Consider the following 24,400-nt stretch of genomic DNA (forward strand, 5'->3'; position numbering starts at 1 on the left):
CAGACTTTACAAACACCCCTCTTAGAAGGTAGTGCTGAGCTGGCTTTCTTTAATCTCCAGCTGGACGCGAGACCACCGAGAAACCCCGGAGCTGCGGAACACCCCCGGGCAAGCCCCCAGACTCTTCTGAAGTGCCGTCGAGGGGGGGGACACTTCCGCCCCCGGAACTGTCGACGCCGGGCGAGGCCAGCCGGGGGAGAGCTTTGGCGGCGGCACCAGCGGGCCTGAACAGGGCTATGGCGCCGGCGCCTGGGCCGCGGAGGAAGGGGGCGGCGGGGACAGGCTACCCCGTCCTGGTCCGGGCCCTGCGCCGGGCCTGGCAGGAGAAGCACCTGGTGCTCTTCGAGCCTCGCTTCACCCCGCTGGTGGCCGCCTGCCTCTGCTTGGCCGAAGTGGGGGTCAACCTCTGGGTCATCCAGAGGGTGGCATGTGAGTCGCCGGGGGTGGGTGGGTGGGTGGCTGTCCCTCCTTGGGCACCCCAAGAGGATTTGGATTCCAGTTCCCATCATCCGTGGAGGCTCGGCAATCAGGGTCTTTGGCCAGATGTATTGGGAGGGCGCCCCGTTGGTGGGGGAGGAAAGGAGGGGCGGCCGAGTGCCAGTGGGGTCTGCAGGTTTGGGTGCGTTGATAAACCTTGAGGACTAGAATCTTGGATGAGTGGAGGGGAGAGGTTGCCAAGGATAGAATGGGAGCCGTGCAAGTGGTATTTTGGGCTGGCCCATAGTCTAAACCAGCGTTTGTCAACCTTGGCAACTTTAAAAGATGTATGGACTTCAACTCCCAGGGGGGATTCTGGGAGTTGCAGTCCATGCGTCTTTAAAAGTTGCCAAGGTTGACAAACGCTGATCTAACTGCTGTGCCTTTATCCCCTGTGGATGCATGGCAAATCACGGCATCCGATGGTGTATTGCTAGTAAGATCGCAATAAATATTTCCTTCTCCCCTGCCTGTAATCTTGAAGAAAAGAAGGGAAGAATCTCTCTCATCTCGTTCATAATTTTAATCAGACATTGTGCTTTTGATTCTTTTTCTGTTGAACTTAAATAGCTGGAAACCAAATCTCGTAAGTAAGTCGGTTCTCTGTCTAGGGTTGCAGGCTGTGTGCGTGTGGAGCACCAAGGAGAAAAAGGGACATTCAGAAGTTATGTATCTTGAAATCCTGTGCCTCAAGAACCAGTTCTTCAGAGGGTTCCCCCCCGCCCCCACTCAAGACCACCTACCTTTTGGGCATTCACCCAACCTGTCAATGTTAGCCACTTGAATGTTAGAGGAAAAAGTCCGTGGCCGTTTGACAGTGAACCAATTTCTAAAGGAAGCAGTCAGTGGGCAGACAGGACAGCCATCAGTCCTGGTTGATTTAATTTAGATTCTTGAATTGAGGAAGTGTGTCTTTCTGGTTGTGTAACACACACATTTGACAACCTTGGCGGTCCTTTTCAACCATTGTGTTTCAATTATTCTTGTCAGTTAACGATCAAGTGGAGGCTTTTGTACATACACTAAACTTAGTATTCATAGTAGACATTTTAATAGCACAGCAAGTGTGTGCAAACCTAGCTTCTTTCATTCGTTCACCGTATCATATCAAGGCTGAAAATTGAGTTAATCCAATAACCAGGTAAGGTGTGCTGGTGAACGTACCCGGTATCATTCTGTTGTCAAAGGAAATGTGAGTTCACATGTTATTTTAAACTAAAGAAATCATTTCATGAGCATTGCACTAATTAGATGTGTCAACTTTTTCAACTTTCAATTTCCAAACATTAGGGTGGTGACATGCCTTGGGAATTGAAAAGATATTTTGGTTACTTTAATATAATTTATATGCGCTTGGTAAGTAACTACGTTAATATCATAACTTTTTAACATTTTGTTTTATTTCATTTGCATCATGTGTGCAGAGACCATGCAAACTAAGTTTTCAGTCAATTTAATTCGTATCTTAGCATTCCATACACCAGTGTTTTTCAATGTTGCCAACCTTTAAGATGTGTGGACTTCAGCTCCCAGAATTCCGTAGCCAGCATATTGGCAGGTGAATTCTGGGAGTTCAAGTCCAGACACCTTAAAATTGTCAACATTAAAAAAACACTGCTCTTCATGAAATCCCACCTCATTCCTATTAAACTAATAACATTCTGCTAGTTTCTAAATATGATAAATAAAAATTCTGGCCTTGAATTTGGCTTTTCTAATGGCAAAGCAAAAATAGTCCCTTTTGAGATTGAATTGTTTCCAGTAAGACGTCAAAACCCTTCTAGTGAGATCAGAAAGAAGCCTTCAGTGCCAAGATATGCCTAGGTGGAAGTATTTTGTTTTGTACCCCTCCAGGGAACTGCATCATGCGTTGAACACAAATACCTGCCACATTGTATCATCAAAATTGTAGTTTGTCAATTGGTTTAGGAAATGTTAACTTAGTGGTAACACCAGCAACAATGACTTTTGCTGAAAGCTAAAGAGAAAAATATTTTTTTAAAAAAATCCATCACTTGTCATCTTGGCTACTGAAAACTTGTCCAAAGCATAATCATGTATTTTACTCAGGAAGCTCAAACTGCCCAAGGAGCTGCTGATCCAGTTCTACAGAGGAATTATTGAGTCTGTCATCTGCATCTCTATTACTGTCTGGTTTGGTTCTTCAACCCAACAAGACAGACACAGACTTCAGAGAGTAATTTGGACTGCAGAAAAAACAATTACTGCTAACCTGTCTTCCATCGAGGACCTGTATACTGCATGAGTCAAAAAGAGGGCTGTGAAAATATCTACAGACCCCTCACATACCGGATATAAACTGTTTCAATTACTACCCTCAAAACGATGCTATACTGTACACCAGAACAACTAGACACAAGGACAGTTTTTTTCCTGAATGCCATCACTCTGCTAAACAAATAATTCCCTCAACACTGCTCAACTATTTACAAAGTCTGCACTAGTATTACTATTAATCTTCTCATCACTTCTTATCACCCATCCCCTCCCACTTGTGACTGTATGACTGTAACTTTGTTGCTTGTATCCTTATGATTTATATGGACTGTTTTCCTAGTATGATTTGATTGCTTATTGTACCTATGACTATTATTAATAGTATAGAATTCTTTTATTGGCCAAGTGTGATTGGACATACAAGGAATTTGTCTTGGTGCAAATGCTCTCTGTATACATAAAAGATACATTTGTCGAGAGTCAAGAATCATAAGGTACAACACTTAATAGTTATACGGTACAATAAGCAGTCATACAGTCACAAGTGGGAGCGGATGGGTAATAAGGAGTGATGAGAAAATTAATAGTAATAGTAATGCAGACTTTGTAAATAATTGGACAGTGTTGAGGGAATTATTTGTTTAGCAGAGTGATGGTGTTCGGGGAAAAACTGTCCTTGTGTCTAGTGGTTTTGGTGTGCAGTGCCCTATTGTGTCGTTTTGAGGGTAGGAGTTGAACCAGTTTATGTCCAGGATGTGAGGGGTCTGTAAATATTTTCACAGCCCTCTTTTTGACTTATGCAGTATACAGGTCCTTGATGGAAGGTTAGTAGTAATTGTTTTTTTCTGCAGTCCTAATTATCCTCTGAAATCTGTGTCTGTCCTGTTGGGTTGCAGAACCAAACCAGACAGTTGTAGAGGTGCAGATGACAGACTCAACAATTCCTCTATAGAACTGTAATTGTACCTGATGATTCTTGACTCTTGATGAATGTATCTTTTCTTTTATGTACACTGAAAGCATTTGCACCAAGACAAATTCCTTGTGTGCCCAATCACACTTGGCCAATAAAGAATTCTATTCTATTCTATTCTATTCTATTCTATTCTATTCTATTCTATTCTATTCTATTCTATTCTATTCTATTCTATTCTATTCTATTCTATTCTATTCCTATTTAGCAGGAGAAAACTGGCCTGCACTAGGTGTGCTTTGATTACCTGAACTTGGCTCTGGGATGGTGAAGTTGAAGAGAACAGGTCTTTCAGGCTATTTAATTATTTATATTTCCTATTTCTTAACCACCCATCTCTTTTAGAGTCCTTTGTTGTTGTTATTTGTGAAGTTGTGTCCTACCCATCGCGACCCCATGGACAACGTTCCTCCAGGCCTTCCTGTCCTCTACCATCTTCTGGAGTCCATTTAAGCTCACGCCGACTGCTTCAGTGACTCCATCCAGCCCCCTCATTCTCTGCCTTCTTCCCTTCTTCTTCTATTGCCCTCAACCGTTCCCAGCATTAGGCTTTTCTTCTCCAGGGAGTCCTTCCTTTCTCATTAGGGGGGCAAAGTCTTTGAGTTTCATCTTCAGGATCTGGCCTTCTAAAGAGCAGTCAGGGTGGATCTCCTCTAGGGCTGACCGGTTGGATCGCCTTGCAATCCCGCAAGACCTTCTGGCAGCGGAACTGATGAGCATCTGTGCACTTTCCCCACAGATACCGAGATCGACTGGAAAGCCTACATGGATGAAGTGGAGGGGGTTGTGAATGGGACACTGGATTACACCCAACTAAAAGGGGACACGGGACCCCTCGTGTGAGTACCTATAATCTTCCAACTTTGCTGAAGCTCTTGTGGGTCCAACCATCGTCATCATCACCAACCACATAATTTGTCAGACTTGTATGGCACCCGACTCCCGATGATTCCAGATAGCTCACAACAATCAAATTACATTAAAGGAACTCCTCGGCTTACCATCATTCATTTAATGACTGTTGGAAGTTAGGATGGTACTGAAAAAAAAGTGACTTATGGTCATTTTTCACACTTTGCGACTTGCAGCATCCTCATGGTCACGTGATCAAAATTCAGACTCTTGGCAAACTGACTCATATTTATGACAGTTGCAATATCCCAGGGGTCACGGGGTCCCCTTTTGCAACCTTCTGACAAGCTAAGTCAAATTGGGGAGGCCAGGTTCACTTAATGACCGGGTTACTCACTTAATTGCAGAGATTTACTTAAGCAGTTGTGGTAATGGGGAAAAAAGCCACTTATCGGCGTGTCTTGCTTTGCAGTGGAAATTTGTGGCCATAAGAGGAGGACTACCTGTACAGCCAATCAAAGATTAAGGGTGGCAAACATGACAGATGGGGTGGTCAACAAAGGTCTTGATAAGTCTCCTCAACAATTGTGGTCTTTATAGCTCTTCTAAACAACAGCACAGTGGGGCCCATCTAGATATTGGCAGAAGCTCGTTCCAGAGAGCAGGTGCCGCTGCAGAGAAAGTGCATTTGGGGGAGGGGGTGTCTCGATATATGACATAGTTTAATCAAAGGAACCCCAAGGACTCCAACCTCCCCTAGGATCAAATTGGCAGGCTGATCCTATGGGAGATAGCCAGTCCCTCCAGTAACCAAGTTTGATGCCAAGTAGGCATTGTGAGTCAGGAACAGAGGGAGGGAGAGTCCTTGGGAAAAGGAGCCTGGACACACCAAGTGTCAGGCTAGTCTCGGCGTGAGCGTTTAGGAAAGAAAGACCCTCGACTCCCATTTGTAGCAAAAGATTACAACTTTTACTAAGGTGGTTACAGCATAAGCACAGCTGGATCTGAAATATTCCTGCTCCAAAACCTGCCTTTCCCCCCAATTCCCACACCCTCCCCTCTCGACCAGTTCGTTCACGTCCAATAAGCATTTTGAATTTGGCGTTGGTGATAACTGCTTTAAGGTTTCACATTGCCTTCTCACATTCATGTCCTTGGATGCATGGGTCTATTCTGGATCGGCACCTTTGCTCCCTGTCATTCTCCCCCCTTACATTTCCCCCCGCAATTTATGGCAGGATGCCAGCAAAGCGAAAGCAAACGCTGAAGGTTTTTACGATGGCGGACCTGACACCCAGGAAATTTCTCTTTGCTCCTTCTTTAAACCCCCCTCCTTTCTCTCTCCCCCAACTGCAGGTACCCTGCTGGCTTTGTTTACATCTTCATGGGCCTGTATTACGCCACCGACCGAGGCACCAACATCCGCCTGGCACAGTACTTCTTTGCCACCCTTTACCTGGCCACCCTGCTGCTGGTTTTCCGCATCTACAGCCGTACCAATAAGGTCAGGAGCCAGAGTGGGATTTCTGGAAGTGCAAAAGAGGATCTGTTTTCCTCTTGTACGTCCATCCCAAGCCCAGGAAGAACTTTATGACCTAAAAGCCCAGGATAAATGGGGGGCAGGTCCTTCGCGGGGAGGGAGAACTCTAGGACAGGGGTCCCCAACCACCGGTCCGCGGACCGGTACCGGTCTGTGGAACAAGTCCTACCGGGCCGCTGGTTTGCTGGGCGCCGCCATCTTTTTTTGATGAAAAAATGCTTCCGGTGAGGTCACCGGAAGCACTTTTTCATCAAAAAAAGATGGCGGCGCCCAGCTAATGCCGGTACCGGGCCACGGCATAAGAAAGGTTGGGGATCACTGCTCTAGGAAGTGCCATTGCTCAAAGTTACAAATTATTCATTTTGTGGAGTTTCTGGTATACAATGCACACAGCAAGTTAAGTCAGAATTTTTTTTAAAAAGGAGGTTTTTTTTTGCTATCCCGGAGAAAGTCCAGTGTTAAGTAGAGGGATCCTTGACTTTTGACCTGATCTCCCAAAAGGCACTTAATCCAATTCTAAAGTTCTGGTGGAATCCTTTCTGTCCCACATGGTCACATGCAGAGGTGGTATTCAGCAGGTTCTGACCAGTTTTGGAGAACCCGTAGCGGAAATTTTGAGTAGTTCAGAGAACCGGCAAATGTCCCCTCTGACTGGAGATTTTACAGTATCCTTCCCCTGCCACGCCCACCAAGCCACGGCCACAGATCCAGTAGTAAAAAAAAATTGAATCTCACCACTGGTCACATGACCATATTTTGGCCACTCAAAAAGTGGCCCAATTTTGTGGGGGTTTGTAGTATCCTGTGATCACCTGTGTTCACCGCATTTTTTATTTATTTTGCTGACAGTTGGTGTTTAACTTCTGGCAAAAACACCCCCCTAGCAAACAATGCAGTTCCCCGGCCACTATATAAAAAAATAAATAAGTGGTAAAATATGGTCGGTTGTAATGTCATGCCGTGATCCGTTTTATGATCGCACCCAGGCTCCACTATGGTCGTAAATTGGAGAACGACCTGTAACATGGTGGAATTCGTGTGTGAAGCTTTTTTTTTCTCCCCTCCCGGAGTTTTCAAAGCCACTGGGCTTCTGTGCTAAAGGGTTACCCCAAAATCCCTGCATTGGAAAACCAAAGAAGACCTCTTAACACGTTTTGTCCATGCTGCTGGTAAAAGTGAGGTCGTGTTGATTTTGACTCCTGGTGAATATAGGGAGGCCTCCCTTTCTGTGACGGGGCTACCTAAGTGGGATTATTATTATTTTTCTCAGCTTCCAAGTCTTAAGCGACAGCCGTGTGATTTCCAAGTGGCCTCCCATTCGGGGAGCAATTAGAACCCACCCTGTTTAGTTATTTAAACAACAGCCCAATTTAGAGAAGTGTTGCCACCTACCGTGACCAGTGCCAAAGGCTGGTCTAAATAAAAGAAGCCCAACCAAGCTGTCAACCGATAAAATATTTCTATGGTCTTTTTAGAGTTGCCGACAGAAATGGATGGAGGGCGGGGGGGAGCAGTGTAGCAGCTTGCAAACTGAAACTGCATTCCATCAATGTTTTCAAAGATAGTAACTAGGTGACTGAAGTTTCTGCCGTGCAAAGTTCTAACTGACGAGTATGATTGATGACTCTTGGCTATGGATGTGTCCCATTGGAGAATATGAATTACAATACACCCAGGGCATGGGGGAAAACCAGGGTCAAGGGTGACAATGAATGATGTGTCTCAGAGTCAGCTACACCTAGGCAGTGGCGGACATGTTAACTCCCAATAAATCCTTTTTAAGTTTTGGAAGTTTGGCTCGAGACTCATGATTTAAATGGGGGGGGGGGGGAAACTGCCAGAATCCTGACAGATAGCTGACTCTGAGGCACATCATTCATTGTCACCCTTGACCCTGGTCTTCCCCCACCCCCCGGGTGTATCATAATTCATATTCTCCAATGGGACACATCCATAGCCAAGAGTCATCAATCATGTTCTCCAATTAGAATTTTGCACGACAGAAACTTCAGTCCCCTAGTTACTATCTGAAAAACTATTTATGGAATGCACTTTCGATTTCCAAGCTGCCGCACTCCAACCCCCTCCCTTTTCTGTTGGCAACTCTAAAGACCAGAGACATATTTTATGAGTTGACACAAGCTTTGCAGTGGTAGGAAGAAATGAGGCCTTCGCTCTGCATGGAGAAGAAAATGGGGGTGGTTCCATTAAGTGAACCGAATGGGAATGCAGGTAGTGCTTGATTTACGGCCACAGTGGAGGCCAAAATTTCCATTGCTCAGTGAGAAATTCGCTAAGTGAGCTTTGCCGCCTTTTACGATCTTTCTTGCCATCGCCGTTAAAGCGAACCACCGCAGTTGTTAAAGTTAGCAACACCGTTGTTAAGTGGGTCCGTCTTCCTCACAGACCGCTTGTCGGAAGGTTGCAAAAGGGGATCGCATGGCCCCGGGACGCTTGCCACTGTCATAAATATGAGTCAAGTTGACAAGCATCTGGATTTTGATCAGGGGACCCTGGGGGATGTTGCAGTGGCAGCCTCTTAAGTGTGAAAAACGGTCACAACTCAAACCATTTTCAGTGCCGCTGTCCCTTCAGTCACTGAACGAACGGTTGTAAGTCAAGGACCACCTGTATGGCTCACTCTGACTGCCCACTGCCCCCTCTTCCCCTAGGTCCCTCCCTACGTGTTCTTCTTCATGTGCTGTGCCTCCTACCGCATCCACTCCATTTTCGTCTTGCGCCTCTTCAATGACCCGGTGGCCATGGCTATCCTTTTCCTGGCTGTCAATCTCTTCCTGGAGGAACGCTGGTCCTGGGGCTGCTTCTGCTTCAGGTGAGCTCTCCTTTTGTGGATTGAGGGGTGGGGGGAGGAGGTAGGGCAAAGCGGCATCTTGCAGAGGCATCTCTCGGGGTGACCTGGCCCACCTCAAACTTGGAAGGCTGTGATTCATCCCTGACCGGAGAGCCTTTGGCCTCCTCCCCAAGTGGTTATTTTCATGGCCATGATGTGCACTGAAGATGGTGTTTGACAATAAAGTAAACTAAACTAAAAATAAATAAATAGAGGATCTGACTAACAAAGATAGTCAGATCCTCTATTTTTTTTTTTAGTTTAGTTTACTTTATTGTCAAACACCATCTTCAGTGCACATCATGGCCATGAAAATAAACACAAACACACATCCTTCACACTCTACACATGGAACCGAAAACCCCCAACATCGCACCAACACTGCACTATACAGTAGAATTCAACAGAGCTACTGCCCTGGGATAGAAGCTGTTTTTCAGCCTATTTGTCCTTGTTTTTATTATCCTGTACCGTCTGCCAGATGGTAATAGTTCAAAAAAGGGGTGTCCAGGATGAGATGGATCTTTGAGAATGTTTTGAACTTTCTTAAGGCAGCGGGAGCTATAAAGCTCTTCCAAAAAGGGGAGAGGGCAACCCATGATCCTCTGGGCAATGACGTTAACCCTCTGGAGCGCTTTCCTATCTGCCACTGTGCAATTGGCAAACCATACAGAGGTGCAGTAAGTTAGGATATTCTCTGTGGTGCAGCGGTAGAAAGTCACCAGCAGTTTTTCATTCAGTTGTGTTTTCATCAGGTTTGGAGTCTTAGTGGACAACCAATTAAATATGAACCAGCAGTGTGCAGCGGCAGCCAAAAAAAGCCAACACAATCCTAAGTTGCATTAACAGAGAGATACAATCAAGGTCAAGTGAGGTACTAATACCACCCTATAAAGCCTTAGCAAGACCACACCTAAGAGTACTGCATCCAGCTTTGGTGACCACACTATAAAAAAGATGTTGAGGCTCTAGAAAAAGTGCAAAGAGCAACCAGGATGATTAGGGGACTGGAGGCTAAAACATATGAAGAATGGTTGTTGGAATTGGGCATGGCTAGTCTAGTGAAGAGAAGGACCAGAGGAGACATGATAGCAGTCTTCCAATATTTGAGGGGCTGCCACAGAGAGGAAGGTGTCAATCTATTTTCTAAAGCGCCAGACAAAGAATAATGGATGGAAACTGATCAAGGAGAGATTCAACCTAGAAATAAGTAGGAATTTTCTGACAGTGAGAACAATGAGACAGAAGTTGCCTTCAGAACTTGTGGGAGCTTCATCACTGGAAGCTTTCAGAAGAGATTGGACTGCCATCTGTCCAAAACGGTCTAGGGTCTCCTGATTGGGCAAGGGGTTGGACTAGATGTCCTACAAGGTCCCTTCCCACTCTGTTAATCTGCTCACGGGGAAAAAGCGTCCCCTTTTGGGCTAGAGCAGAGATCTCCAACCTCAGCAAATTGTGCTTGTGGACTTCAACTCCCAGAATTCCTCCACCAGAGAACGGTGGTAACCCTCAGAGGGCTTGGCACATGGAGGCCTCTCATTGGCTGTCTTCCCTTCAGTTGTTCAATGTCCTAGAGTTTATGAAGTATATATGCTGCCCACGTGACCCTCAAGTGACTGAGGATGACTTACAACATCCTAAAAGCACAAAACAAAAGCATTTTAAAATGTTCAGCATTACACATTAAAACAGGGATCTCCAACCTTAGCAACTTTAAGACTAGCGGACTTCAACTCCCAGAGTTCCTCAGCCAGCTTTGCTGGCTGAGGAACTCTGGGAGTTGAAGTCCGCTAGTCTTAAAGTTGCCAAGGTTGGAGACCCCTGCATTAAAACATTAAAACCAAAGGAGACAGCTACTGTCCCTAGCACTGCTTTACAACATTTTTGGTCAAAAGTTCTGATTTTGGGGGGGGAAATGCACATTTGTTGCTTCTTGAGCATCATGTATCTCACTTGCGCCTGCCCTATATTCTGTTCATGACTTAGGCTGGGTTCACATATAACACCAAGCTATAACTTATTTGGAAGAGAAGGACTAGGGGAGACAGGAGAGCAGTCTTCCAATATTTGAGGGGCTGCCACAGAGAGGAGGAAGGGGGTCAAGCTATTTTCTAAAGTGCCTGTAGGACAGACAAGGAATAATGGATGGAAACTGAACAAGGAGAGATTTAACCTGGAAATAAGGAGAAACTTTCTGACAGTGAGAACAATCAACCCATGGAACAGAAGTTGCCCTCGGAAGTCGTGGGTGTGCCATCACTTGAGACTTTCAAGAAGAGATTGGACAGAAATGGTGTAGGGTCTCCTGTTTGGGCAGGGGGTTGGACTAGGTGACCTATAAGGTCTCTTCCAACTCTGATTATCTGTTATCTGGTGTCAGGGCTCCAACATATCCACCCCCATTAAAATCATAAGTCTCTAGCCGCATTTCAGAGAAAAGAAAATCGATTTATTAGAAGCGGCCATGTTGGTGTTAGCTGGGTGCAGCCGACACTAAAACACATCATTCATTTCCCCCCACCCTCTGGATGTATATTTTCCAATGGGACACATCCATAGCCAAGAGTCATCAATCATGCTCTTCAGTAATATTCTTGCACTCCAACAACTTTGGTCTGCCAGGGCGATTATCTATGCACTTGAGGAATGCACTGTTTTCCCCACACTCTCTTTTTCTGGCAGCTAAAAAGATCAAAGGAGTATCTTTTTCGTTGGCCTTTGGCTTCTTACGATTTATTCGATGAAAGAAAAGTAAGCATCATGGAGGGGCAGAGGCTGTCTGTGGTTGTTGTTTGGGTGGTGCTTGAGCACAAGTTTAGGCTAGAGAGCTGGTTTTGAGGTGAACGGGGCTAGCGGGGACCATGGCCACCTAACACCCCCCCCTCCCCCGCTTTTCACCTTCAGCCTGGCTGTGTCTGTCAAAATGAACGTCCTCCTGTTTGCGCCGGGCCTTCTCTTCCTTCTCCTCCGGCGCTTTGGCCTGCGAGGGACCATCCCAAAGCTCGCCATCTGTGCAGCCCTTCAGGTAAGTGGAGGGGAGGCGATCCTCAGGGCTTGTTTTTTTTGCAGCAAGATTTGGTGGGAAAGGACGGCATAAGTGGAAAGGCCAATGGCCTGACTCCGTAAATGGCCGGTCTCTGTGGGCAAATAGTGTGTCAGGCAGGGGGGGCCTTCATCTCACAACAGCACCCTACGCCATTCCTCTCAGCTCTGAAGGGTTTCAGTTCGTGTGGAAAGCCATTTGTATGGGTCAGTTGGTTTGATAATTATGCCAAAACAAAATTATTTCCTTCCTTCCCTTCCCTTCCCTCCCTCTTTCTTTCTTTTTCTTTCTCTCTTTTGTTCATTCGTCTTTCTCTCTTTCATTCTTTTTCTTTCTTTCCTTCCTTCGTTCCTTCCCTTCCCCTCCCTCTTTCTTTCTTTCTTTCTTTTGTTCATTCTTCTTTCTCTTTCATTCTTTTTCTTTCTTTCTTTCCTTCCTTCCCTTCCCTCCTTTCTTTCTTTTTCTTTCTCTCTTTTGTTTGTTCTTCTTTCTCTCTTTCATTATTTTTCTTTTTTCTTTCTTCCCTTTCCTTCCCTTCCACCCTCATTCCTTTTTTCTTTTCCTTAAGCTTATCTTTCTTCCTTCCTTCCTTCCCCTTCTTTTTCTTTCTTTTTTTTTCCTCTTTCCTTTGTTCTTTCCCTTCCTCCCTCATTCTTTTTCTTTCTTTCTATATCTTTCTTCCTTTCTCTTTCTTTCCTTTTTTCCTTTCTTTCTTTCCTTTTTCTTTCCTCTCTTTCTCCTCTCTTCCTCATTCTTTCTTTCTTTCTTTCTTTCTTTTTTTCTTTCTTTCTTTCTTTCTTTCTTTCTTTCTTTCTTTCTTTCTTTCTTCTTTCTTTCTTTCTTTCTTTCTTTCTTTCTTTCTTTCTTTCTTTCTTTCTTTCTTTCTTTCATGTTTGTCTCCCCCCCTCTCCCCCTTCAAGATTGCATATGAGATTTTATACTATGTTTATGGCAAGAAATCTTCTACTGAAACATCTTAGATGGAGAAATTATAATCTGTTACTGTGAATAAATTCTGAACAATAAAAAAAAAAGATTGCATATGAGCAACCTATGTTATGTCAAGATTATCTAACGGTGGGGCAAGAAAACCTGGATGACCGAGAATCTCCACAGAGATTGCGAGCTTGTGTATCTCTTGCAGGTGGCCCTGGGCTTTCCTTTCCTGGTGGAGAACCCCGTGGGATACGTGTCCCGTTCCTTTGATTTGGGTCGTCAGTTCCTCTTCAAGTGGACCATAAATTGGAGGTTCTTGCCCGAAGATGTTTTCCAACACCGGGCTTTTCACCTGGCGCTGTTGGTCTTCCACTTCACAGCCCTGGCTCTTTTTGCACTCAACAGGTGGCACAGGTGAGAAGTGGCAGTTTGTGGGGAAGGAGCTACGGAAAAGGAGGCCCATTCCCTGGGATTGCCCCAGGCTTTAACGGAATAACAGAGTTGGGAGGGACCTTGGAGGTCTTCTACTCCAGGGGTCTCCAAACTTGGCAACTTTTAAGCCTGGCGGACTTCAACTCCCAGAATTCCCCAGCCAGCTTTGCTGGGGAATTCTGGGAGTTGAAGTCCGCCAGGCTTAAAGTTGCAGGCTGAGGAATTCTGGGAGTTGAAGTCCGCCAGGCTTAAAGTTGCCGGCTGAGGAATTCTGGGAGTTGAAGTCCGCCAGGCTTAAAGTTGCCGGCTGAGGAATTCTGGGAGTTGAAGTCTGCCAGGCTTAAGGTTGCCGGCTGAGGAATTCTGGGAGTTGAAGTCCGCCAGGCTTAAAGTTGCCGGCTGAGGAATTCTGGGAGTTGAAGTCCGCCAGGCTTAAAATTGCCGGCTGAGGAATTCTGGGAGTTGAAGTCCACCAGGCTTAAAGTTGCCGGCTGAGGAATTCTGGGAGTTGAAGTCCACCAGGCTTAACGTTGCCGGCTGAGGAATTCTGGGAGTTGAAGTCCGCCAGGCTTAAAAGTTGCCAAGGTTGGAGACCCCTGTTCTAAGTCCAACCCGCTTCTTAAGCTTACCATTCCAGACATGGCTGTCTGTCCAATCTCTCCTTAAACACATCCATTGATGGACCACCTACATCTTCTGGAGCATGATTCGCTTAAGGACTGCAGTGACTTGCTTAACTACAGTTAAGAACTTCTGGAGGCAAGCTGTCCCACTGATGAATTGTTCTAACTGTCAGGAAATTTCTCCTCCGTTCCAAGTTGCTTCTCTCCTTTGATGAGTTTCCATCTTGTCCTGCCTTCAGGTGCTTTGGAAAATAAGTTGACCCCCCTCCTCTTTGTGGCAGCCCCTTAAACATTGGAAGGCTGCTATCATGCCTCCTCTAGTCCTTCTTTTGTACTTTTAATGGGAGTAATTTTAAATTTTCTATCACTGTCCTTAGAGAGAGAAAGATATTTTTTGTTGCCCTTGTGTTGAATTTTGTTGCAATTGCTTTCGTGTGTAAAGTCAACAGTTCCGGAATGGAAAGCAGGCGTCACTCCGGGATCTCAAGTATAGATATGGCTAATCCTGGCAAATAATCCACCATGAAATGGATCCATTTTCTTACTGGTCTCTTACAGATCTGATGAAAACATATTGAGCCTGTTAAAAGATCCAGCCAAGAGGAAGGACCATCCAGAACCTCTCTCAGCCAATCATATCCTTTCACCAAATGTGAGGTTTTCTTGGTTGGTGGATTATTACGGAAGAGTTCATTACTCAACAGTTAACCTTGGCAACTCTGAGGCTTGTGAACTTCAACTCCCAGAATTCCTCAGCTGGCTGGGGGAATTCTGGGAGTCGAAATCCACGAGTCTCAAAGTCGCTAAGGCTGGTTATAGTTCAATATCCGTCACAATGTTGTTATAGCCCTGTGTGAGTTTTGCACTGCGCAATCTTTCCTTAACCGAAAGCCACAGATCGTTTTCCCACTCTTTACCTCCAATTTCATTGGCGTTTGCTTCAGCCGCTCCTTGCACTACCAGTTCTACGTCTGGTATTTCCACACCCTGCCCTACTTGCTTTGGTGCACACCACCCAAGAAGCTGGCCCATCTACTGAAGTATGTTGTCTTCCACAATGGCGGGATTCAGTTTTTTTTTTTTTTACTACCGGTTCTGTGGGCGTGGCTTGGTGGGCGTGGCAGGGGAAGGATACTGTAAAACCCTCATTCCCTCCCGACACCACTAACCTGCTTTCCAGCTCCGTTCTCCTGTGCAGGGCAACCAGAGCAGACCCAGCCGATCAGCTGGGACTCAATGGGAGGCAGAGAATAGATGGGGTTGGTGGGGCCAGTCAGAGGTGGTATTGGACGGTTCCCCAAACTACTCAAAATTTCCGCTACCGGTTCTCCAGAACTGGTCAGAACCTGCTTTTATGTACACTGAGAGCATTTGCAGCAAGACAAATTCCTTGTATGTCCAATCACATTTGGCCAATAAAAGAATTCCAATAATTCCATTTCCAAGATCACCTCTGGTCTTCCAAGACCTCGGGATGGAAGCCAAGGATCTTTTATCATATTTCAGAGTCTCTTCCCGTACACCAGCTTGTTCTCTTCATACTGGGAACCTTGTGTGTCAGGTGGAGGGAAATTGGGAGCTGCACTGCTGGTTTCAGTGGGAGTGAGAGTGTGTTTTGTCTGTGTGTCTGGTTTTGTCTGTCTGTCTGTGTGTGTATCAGCGGTCATCCAGCCACTGAGATTTCTGAACAATTCCTTCCCTGCCCACAAGGGGAGGAGGTGGAGGTGCAGGCAATCCTCGACTTAACCAAGTTTGTTTAGTGACCGTCTGAAGTTAGAACGGCACCGAAAAAAAAGAAACTTATTACCGTTTTTCACACTTAAAACGGCCGTCGCACGTGATCAAAATTCAGACTTTTGGCAACTGACTTGTATTTGTGACGGTTGCAGGGTCCTGCAGTCATGTTTTATGACAAGCAAAATCAGCGGAGAGGCCAGATTCACTTAAGAACTGTGTTTCTAACTTAACACCTGCAGTTGATTCACTTAGCAAGTATGGCAAGAAAGGTCCTATAATGGGGGCAAAACTTGGTTAACAAATGTCTCACTTAGCCACAGAAATTTTGGGCTTATTTATAATCGTATGTCGAGGAATGCCTGTACTTAGATTCTGCTATCCAGTTTTGTTTTGGGAATTGGTGTTTTTTTTTGACATCAAGGGAAGTAAGTCAGTTTTCTCCCCAACTGGTAATTTAAGGTTAAACACACAGAGACATCCGTCAACCTGGTGCCCAAATTAGAAATACAGGCAGTCCACAACGGCCATTTGTTAAATGACCAATGTTATGGCCCTGAAAAAAGTGATGTATGACTGGTCCTCACACTTACGACGGCATCCCCACACAGTCACATGATCAGAATTTGGGTGCTTGGCAACCAGGGTGTTTTTATGATGGTTGCAGTGTCTTGTGGTCATGTGATCGCTATTTTCAACCTGCCCAACTGGCTTCCAACAAGCCAAATCAAAGGGTGGGCCTGGATTCCCTTAATGACCACATGATTCACTTAAGAGTGGTTTACTTAACTGTGACAACAAGTTGTAAAATCGGGCAAGAATCACTTAACAACTGCCTTGCTTGGAAATTCTGATCCCAGTTGTGACACTTAAGACCAGGATTACCTGTAAAAGATCAAATTTGTGAATTTGGAGATTGAGGAATGACTAATATTTTAAAATAGTACCAGCCAAATCAAATATAATCTTGTACAAGAGAAAAAATAGCATCGACCAAAATCAAATTTAATATTGGATGCCTTACAGTAACTAAGGCAACTTTTACCAGAAGTCTAAAGTAGAAAGGTTTAAAAATAATGAAACTTGGTTGATGCAGATTGGGAACAAAATGGTTGTACCATTTAAAATAGTATCTGGAGACAACCCAGTTTAAGAAGTTCCTTTGTCAAGAGGCAACTGGACTCTGTTTTTCCTTGAAGGTATTTCGATTCTCATCCAAGGAGCTTCTTCAGTTCTTCCAGAAGCTTCTTGGATGAGAAGAAGCGAAACATCTTTGAGGGGGAAAAACAAGAAAATCGAGTTGCTTTATGAAAAAAGCATCTTTGGGACAATGATGACCTGGATGACTGAGAATTTTCATACATATCCAGTTTTAAGAAGGTTGCCTTAAGTTTTCATGGACTGGAATTCATTTCATCAGGTGCTGGGCATGTTTTCCTAAGTTGTGGGTATTTCACCAAATGGGAGAGAGGATCTTGAGGAGAGAAAGGAGAACGACACCCAGAAAATCCTCCCATTTAAAGTCATTAAGAAATTTAAATGTTCATAATTAAGACAATACGCCAATAATGCATGTTCATGCCTTACCTGACTGCTTTGTTAATTGTTAGTGTGCGGTGTCACTCTGGCCACATGATGATAGAAAGTGATCCTTCGTTTAACCTACTTGAACAGAGACCAATTGAAGCAGGAGTGGAGGATGGGATTGGGGGAGGAGGAGTGGGCAGCATAAAATCCCAGGTCGCTAGTCCTCATCTAAATATTTATCCAAAATTGGTTGCCCTGTTAACTACTATTTTAAAGCTGGAAAACCCAAAGAACTTGTTATATATCCTGAAATACAGGCAGTCCTGTATTTTACAAGTAGACTTAACAACCACAACTGAACCCAGCACTTCTGTTGCCAAGAGAGATAGTTGCGAAGTGAGTTTTGCTCCATTTTACGACCTTTCTTGCCACAATTATTAAGTAAATCACTGCAGTGGTTCAGTTAGTCACCCGTTGTTAAGTGAATCTGGCTTCCCCATTGACTTTGTCTGTGAGAAGGTCACAAAAGGTGATCACATGACCCCAGGACACTGCAACAGTCATAAATACAAGGCAGTGTGACCAAGCATCTGAATTTTGATCAGGTGACCATGGGGATGCTTCAACGGTTGTAACTTGTATGAAAAACAGTCAGAAGTCACATTTTTCAATGCTGTTGTAACTTTCGTCACTAAATGAGTCACTAAATGTGGAGGACTACCTGTAGGGTTAACATGGGAAGGGAAGGAAGGCCCTTTGCATGCATGTGACAGTCTAAGGGACATCATTTCTTCCCAGAAGTAGCCTCTTTGTTTCCAGGTGACTCAATGAGGTCTAGAAAATCCATCTATCTTGCATTTATGTACATACTAGCTCTATACCTGTGCTTCTCTATTAAACTATGTGATCAGGCTTAGTTTTGGGGGGAGGAAAATAAGGAAATAAAATTGTGCCTCTGCCCACCAGCATCCATCGGTATTCCGCTGGCTAAGCGTCCTGTCAATATGTGAGAGAATTGAGGGCTAGTTGGAAAGTGAAATAATATTTGCTGTGTGAGCAAGGAGACAGCAAGGAGCCTGGGCATGGCTTAGCTCAACTGTTCTCTGGACTAAGGCTGCTTGGTGCTGTGAAACTGAAACTTCTCTCTGAGTGTTTTGCATTTGGAAGAGATTTCTTTTCAGGTGGGGAGGGGGAGGAGAACTCCTTAGCAGCAGAGCGTGTTAATAATAATATAGGAAATACTAATGCTCTGGTGGTCATTTCATAAAATCCTTTCTTAACGAGCATCTAGAAGCCAAGAGGAACATACGTGCCAAATTTCAAATTTGTGGGCTTTACAGTTCAGGAGATTTTGTGATGACACATGAGGGTTATTTCACTTTATATATATGTGTGTGTCTGTTGATGGCAGATGAGATTCTGCCGAAACGTTGCTACTTTAAAAGCACAACTATAATGACGTGGGAAAATACCCAAACAAAGCTGAATAACATACATGTGAGTACCCGCGAAAACTTAAGAAAACATACATACATACATATATATTTTTTCTTAAGTTTTCGCAGGTACTTACATGAATGGTATTCAGCTTTGTTTGGGTATTTTCCCACATCATTATAGTTGTGCTTTTAAAGTTGTAGCAACGTTTCGGCAGAATCTCATCTACCATCATCAGGCTTCTGTATTGTGTTCGTCTGTGAGTCAGACTTTTACAGTTGTTTCAGTTTTAAATTTGGGGCTAGCCTACTGCTGTGCCAGAATGGTTTTTTCTTCATCCTGATTGGTTGGGAGTTTTGGTCTGTGTTTATTGGTCTTGGAGTTTGCTGTGTTCTGCTTGATTGGTGTTTCTAATATCTTCTGTCTGTTTTGTGGCTCTTTTTGTGTCTTGATTGGCTGGCAACATTGTGTTCCTTTATTGGAGGCCTTTAGTGCAGCTTGGCTCCGAGTAAATGGACGGCTATCATTTGTTAGGAAGCTAGGTTTCATCTGGGCGCCTGGTTGGGGTGTGTTTGAGCTGGAGGTATCAGGGGGGATCTGTTTGTGCCCAGGTGTTTGCCTGGCTCGTGGTGTGGAGATTTTTTGTTTGTGAGTGCAGGCTTCCAAATAATTGACAGTCTGGTGGAATCATCTCTTCTATTCATGCTTTCAGGTCTTTTTTCAATCTCTATGGCTCCTCTGATAATTCTGTGGCTGGGGTTTTCTATAGTGGCTAGGGTTTTGGTGCCATTGAAGTTGATGCTATGACCTGTGGCTTTCATGTGCCTCACTAGTCCAACACATGAAACCACACACACACACACACACACACACACACACACACACAGAGTAGATTTTCACAGCAATGGGGAATTAACAGTAAAACTCCTTTCCTTTCCTAATAGCAGGTAGGTCGCCTTTTTTTAGTGCTTTCTGCCACAAACTAAATCATGGTTTCCTTCTGTTGGTCTCTCGCCTCAGAGTGCTTATCCTAGGTTTAATCGAGCTCTCATGGAACACGTATCCCTCGACGGTTTACAGCTCAGCTTCTCTCCACGTGTGTCATGGAATCATCCTTCTGCAGCTCTGGCACGGGACAACGTCTTCGGAGGAGGAGAAGCAGCCATCAAAAAAGGTGGAATGAAAACGACTCAGAAGAAAGAGGGACAATAAGTACGTGGATTTAAGATTTAAGGCCGTTGCTGAGGAGAACTGACAGGAGCCTGTTCATGGACCTTCCCGGATGCGTGCGCGGGGCGATGCTGTGCCTGCTTTCCCTGTGGCTAAAGGGTGGTGAGGAATGGGGATTGGCAGAGCCAATCGTCACACCAAAGATAATGTGGAATATCTTGAATAAAGGACAGTAATGGTTCGATAACAAGGCTTCACATGGCTGCAATTTATGGATTGTCATAGGACGTGATAATTCTCCAGAGTCTGGTGTTTTGTTTTTTTTCTTTAAATTGGAGTTTTTGGCTTTTTAATATGGTCCAAGCACTCTTCCCATGAGTTATGACAAGTCGGGGCAAGGTTTTAATAAGATGCCCTGTGGCAAATCATGCCTTCCAGTAGTACAGGTAGTCCTCAAGTTACAACCACAACTGAGCCCAAAATGTGTTTCGCTCCATTTTACAATCCTTTTTTGGCACAGTTGTTAAACAAATCGCTGCAGTTGTTAAGTGAATCTGGCTTCCTTATGGACTTTGCTCGTCAGAAGGTCGCAAAAGGGGATCGCATGACCCTGGGACGTTGCAACCATCATAAATATGACACTTGCCAAGAGTGTGGATTTTGATTTTTTTGAACATGATCAAAAGAATGGGGGTTCTGCAGTGGTCATGTGAAAACCGTCATAAGTCCCTTTTTCTTAGTGCTGTTCTAACTAACGGTCACTAAATGAACTGTTGTAAGTTGAGGACTACCTATATTCAGCAATTGACAAGATATAATTGTCAGGACTCCAACAAATCTACCCCCATTCAAATCATAAGTCTTTAGCCACATATTTCAGAGAAAAGAAAATTGATTTATTAGAAGTGGCCATGTTGGTGTTAGGTGGGTGCAGCTGACATTAAAATACATCATTCATTTCCCCCTTGACCCTGGTCCTCTCCTCACCCCCTGGATGTATATTCTCCAATGGGACACATCCATAGCCAAGAGTCATCAATCATGCTCTCCAGTAATATTCTTGTACATCGACAGCTTTGGGCTGCCAAGGCAATTATCTAAGGCATGCATGTGAATTCACTGCTTCCCCCACCTCCCTTTCTGCTGGCAACTAAAAAGGCCAAATTAGTATTTTTTTTTTTTTAGTTGACAATAATGTTCAAGGTGGGGCTGCTGAAGAAGTGTTGGGATGACTTGAAAATTCCCAATGTGTGTGTCTACTGCAACTGTTCTGTGCTATATGAAACACTGCACAGATGCTATCACTGTGGATAAACGTATTAGGATCTATCCCAATCAGAAACCCTGGATGACCAAGGAAGTCCAGCGCCTCTTGCGTGACAGGACCAAGGCCTTTAGGTCCGGTGATGGGGCAAGATACAGAGTTGCCAGAGCTAATCTGAAGAAAGGTATTCGGAAAGCCAAGACTGATTATAAGAGGAAGATTGAGGATAATTTTTATAGCAATAACATGAGGTAGGTGTGGCAAGGGATTCAACAAATTACAAACCATCAACCGATCAATGTCATCCCTGCTGAGGGGAATGCTTTATTGGCAGAGGAACTGAATCATTTCTTTGCTCCCTTTGAAGTGGAGACACCAGAGACGGATAAAACACAACTTCCGGTCAATTGTATCTCCCACCTCATTGTGGAGGAACAGGAGGTGAGGAGCATTCTGAGGGCTGTGGACCCAAGAAAGGCTGCCGGTTCTGACGGTATCTCTGGCCAAGTGCTTAAAGACTGTGCTGATCAGTTGGCTGGAGATTTTACCAGGATCTTCAATTGGTCTTTATCCCAGTCCACTATTCCATCTTGTTTGAAGGCTTCCACCATTGTTCTGCTGCCAAAGAAGTTCCCTATCAATAACCTCAACGATTACAGACCAGCGGCACTCACTCCTATCATCATGAAGTGCTTTGAGAAATTGGTCTGCTGGCACATCATTTCTGGTCTTCCGCATACATTTGATAAACACCAGTTTGCATACAGAAAAAATAGATCTACAGAGGATGCTATAGCCATCACTCTTCACACTGCTCTGACTCATCTAAAACAGCGGGGGGGCTATGTGAGGATGCTTTTTGTGGATTTTAGTTCTGCGTTTAACACAATTCTTCCACATAGACTAGTGTCTAAACCTCTGGACCTTGGGCTTTCTAATTTAATCTACCTTTGGATTATGGATTTCCTGTCTGGCCGCTCACAGAGGGTCAGATTAGGTAATCATACCACTTCAGCCCTTATTCTTAACACTGATACACCACAGGGTTGCGTGTTGAGTCCCTTACTCTATACTCTTTATGTGCATGACTGCATTCCCACTCACGCTAGTAATACTATTGCTAAATTTGCAGATGATACAACAGTGGTGGGACTCATTTCCGGGGGTGGGTGGGATGAATCTGCCTACCGAGATGAAGTGGACCACTTGCTTTCGTGGTGTGGAGACAATAACTTGGTCCTCAACACCTATAAGACCAAGGAGCTTATAGTGGATTATAGAAGGAACAGACCAGACATCCAGCCCTTGCTTATCAATGGAGACTGAGTGGAGCAAGTGGCCAGTTTTAAGTTTCTGGGTGTTACCCTAAAAGAGGACCTGACCTGGGGTGCCCACATTGCAGCCCTGGTCAAAAGGCCCCAGCAGAGATTATACTACCTGAGGCTTCTCAGAAAACAACAACTGAATGAGAAACTGCTGGTGACCTTCTACCGCTGCACCATAGAGAGCATTTTAACATACTGCACCTCTGTAGGGTTTGCCAATTGCACAGTGGCAGATAGGAAAGAGCTCCAGAGGAGTAATGTCATTGCCCAGAAGATCACGGGTTGCCCTCTCTCATCTTTGGAAGAGCTTTATAGCTCCTGCTGCCTTAAGAAAGTTCAAAACATTCTCAAAGATCCATCTCATCCTGGGAACCCCCTTTTTTTGAACTATTACCATCTGGCAGACGGTACAGGATAATAAAAACAAGGACAAACAGTCTGAAAAACAGCTTCTATTCCAGGGCAGCAGCTCTTTTGAATTCTGCTGTATAGTGCAGTGTTGGTGTGGTGTCGGGGGTTTCCGGTTCAATGTGTGAAGGGTGAAGGATGTGTGTTTGTGTTTATTTTCATGGTCATGATGTGCCCTGAAGATGGTGTTTGATTTCGTTGTACGAGGTGCAATGACAATAAAGTAAACTAAACTAAAGTATGTAACACGTCTAGAGTTTCTCCCTACGGTGCCAGTCCCAGCCCAAGGACAATCGAAAATGCGTAGTCAGACTTGGTCATTAAGTGAAATGGTCACTAAATAAATACACAAGTCAGAGAGACACTGCAAAGACTGGTATTTGCTGCCATCCCATTCAGATAAAATTGTCTTGTACAGGGCTTAACCAGTTTTCCCCTCCATTTCCCCCTTTTCTTTGCCTCCTCACAAGGTGGACAGTTTATTTAAACAAGCTCATTCTTTCTGAGCTGCTTTTCTCCACAGCTGAGGGTTTCTCTAAAAAAATGCTAAGAGCAAGTTGAGCTGAGCTGTTAGAAACCTTTGGCCAGCGGAAACTGACTAGGTCTCAAAATCAGAGTCAGTTTCAAACTGAACTTTTGTTGTCCTAAATGGGCACGGTGGCTGAAGATGCTACCCTTTATTACTGACGTTTTTTGCAAATGGTTGCTACCTAAGGCAGCTGCTAAACAAGGATTACCCCTGTTGTAATATGAAGCTAATTGCTGTTTATGACACGGTGCCCTGATCAGGAAACTAAATAAGGACTGGATCACGAAGCACCAAAGGCCACCTTCGAATGTAGAGGCTGCAGGAGGAATCCTGGCATCCTTTTAGGGTATTGTTGAGAATTGGATGAATGCCCAGAAAATGTGGGTCATCAGAAGTAGCAAGACGTGGTAAGCTGGGTCAGTGATTTGGCTCAGCATGGAGGCTTGTCCTATATTCTCCGAAGGCTAACAGGTGTCATTGCAAATTTCTTCCATTCGGCCCATTTTTCAACTTGGGTTGAGAGCTAAAAAGATCTGTGGCTGATTTGAGAGTGGTATTTTCCACTGTGCTTAATCGTATACCAATCTTTCTGTTCCCCCCCAAAAAATCACACAATGGGTGCAGATGGTTGAGAGTGGACAATTTTTTTTTCTGGTAAGTAATCTCTTAGTTCCTTGACTTTCAATCATCCACTTGGTGACCATTCAAAGCTACCAAGGGGACTGGGGAAAAAAAAGTGACTTGTCACCGTTTTTCACTGAACCGTTGCAGCCTCCCCACAGCGACATGATCAAAATTGGGACCCTTGGCAACTGGTTCTTATTTATGACGATCACAGTGGGGTCATGTGATCACCTTTTTATGACCTTCTGACAAGCAAAGTCAGCATTCACTTAACACACGTGTTAGTAACTTAATGCCTGTGGTCAGTAGTGGGATCCTACTTTAGTTGCTACCGGTTCAGCCAGTAATTGCGCGTGCTGATTGGTGTGCTAACAAGCCAATCAGCTGAGAGGAGGTAGAAATGAAAAGCTAGGAGCT

At 44.6% G+C, this 24,400-nt stretch overlaps 1 protein-coding gene across 1 annotated transcript; it reads left to right on the top strand.

The window, feature by feature from the left end:
• ALG3 (ALG3 alpha-1,3- mannosyltransferase) lies at positions 1-20,083 on the top strand. Its single transcript, XM_087965519.1, has 9 exons — positions 1-429; positions 4,428-4,527; positions 5,897-6,044; positions 8,753-8,907; positions 11,830-11,956; positions 13,119-13,324; positions 14,524-14,600; positions 14,861-15,005; positions 19,684-20,083. The coding sequence occupies exons 1-9, from the start codon at positions 237-239 to the stop codon at positions 19,844-19,846; spliced, it is 1,314 nt and encodes a 437-aa protein (XP_087821645.1). The 5' UTR covers positions 1-236; the 3' UTR covers positions 19,847-20,083.
• The last annotated feature ends 4,317 nt before the right edge of the window (positions 20,084-24,400 follow it).

This window comes from Notechis scutatus, chromosome 4, assembly GCF_049901735.1.
Source record: "Notechis scutatus isolate UNSWTSFEM ecotype Mainland chromosome 4, rNotScu1.2, whole genome shotgun sequence".
Taxonomy (NCBI): Eukaryota; Metazoa; Chordata; class Lepidosauria; order Squamata; family Elapidae; genus Notechis; species Notechis scutatus.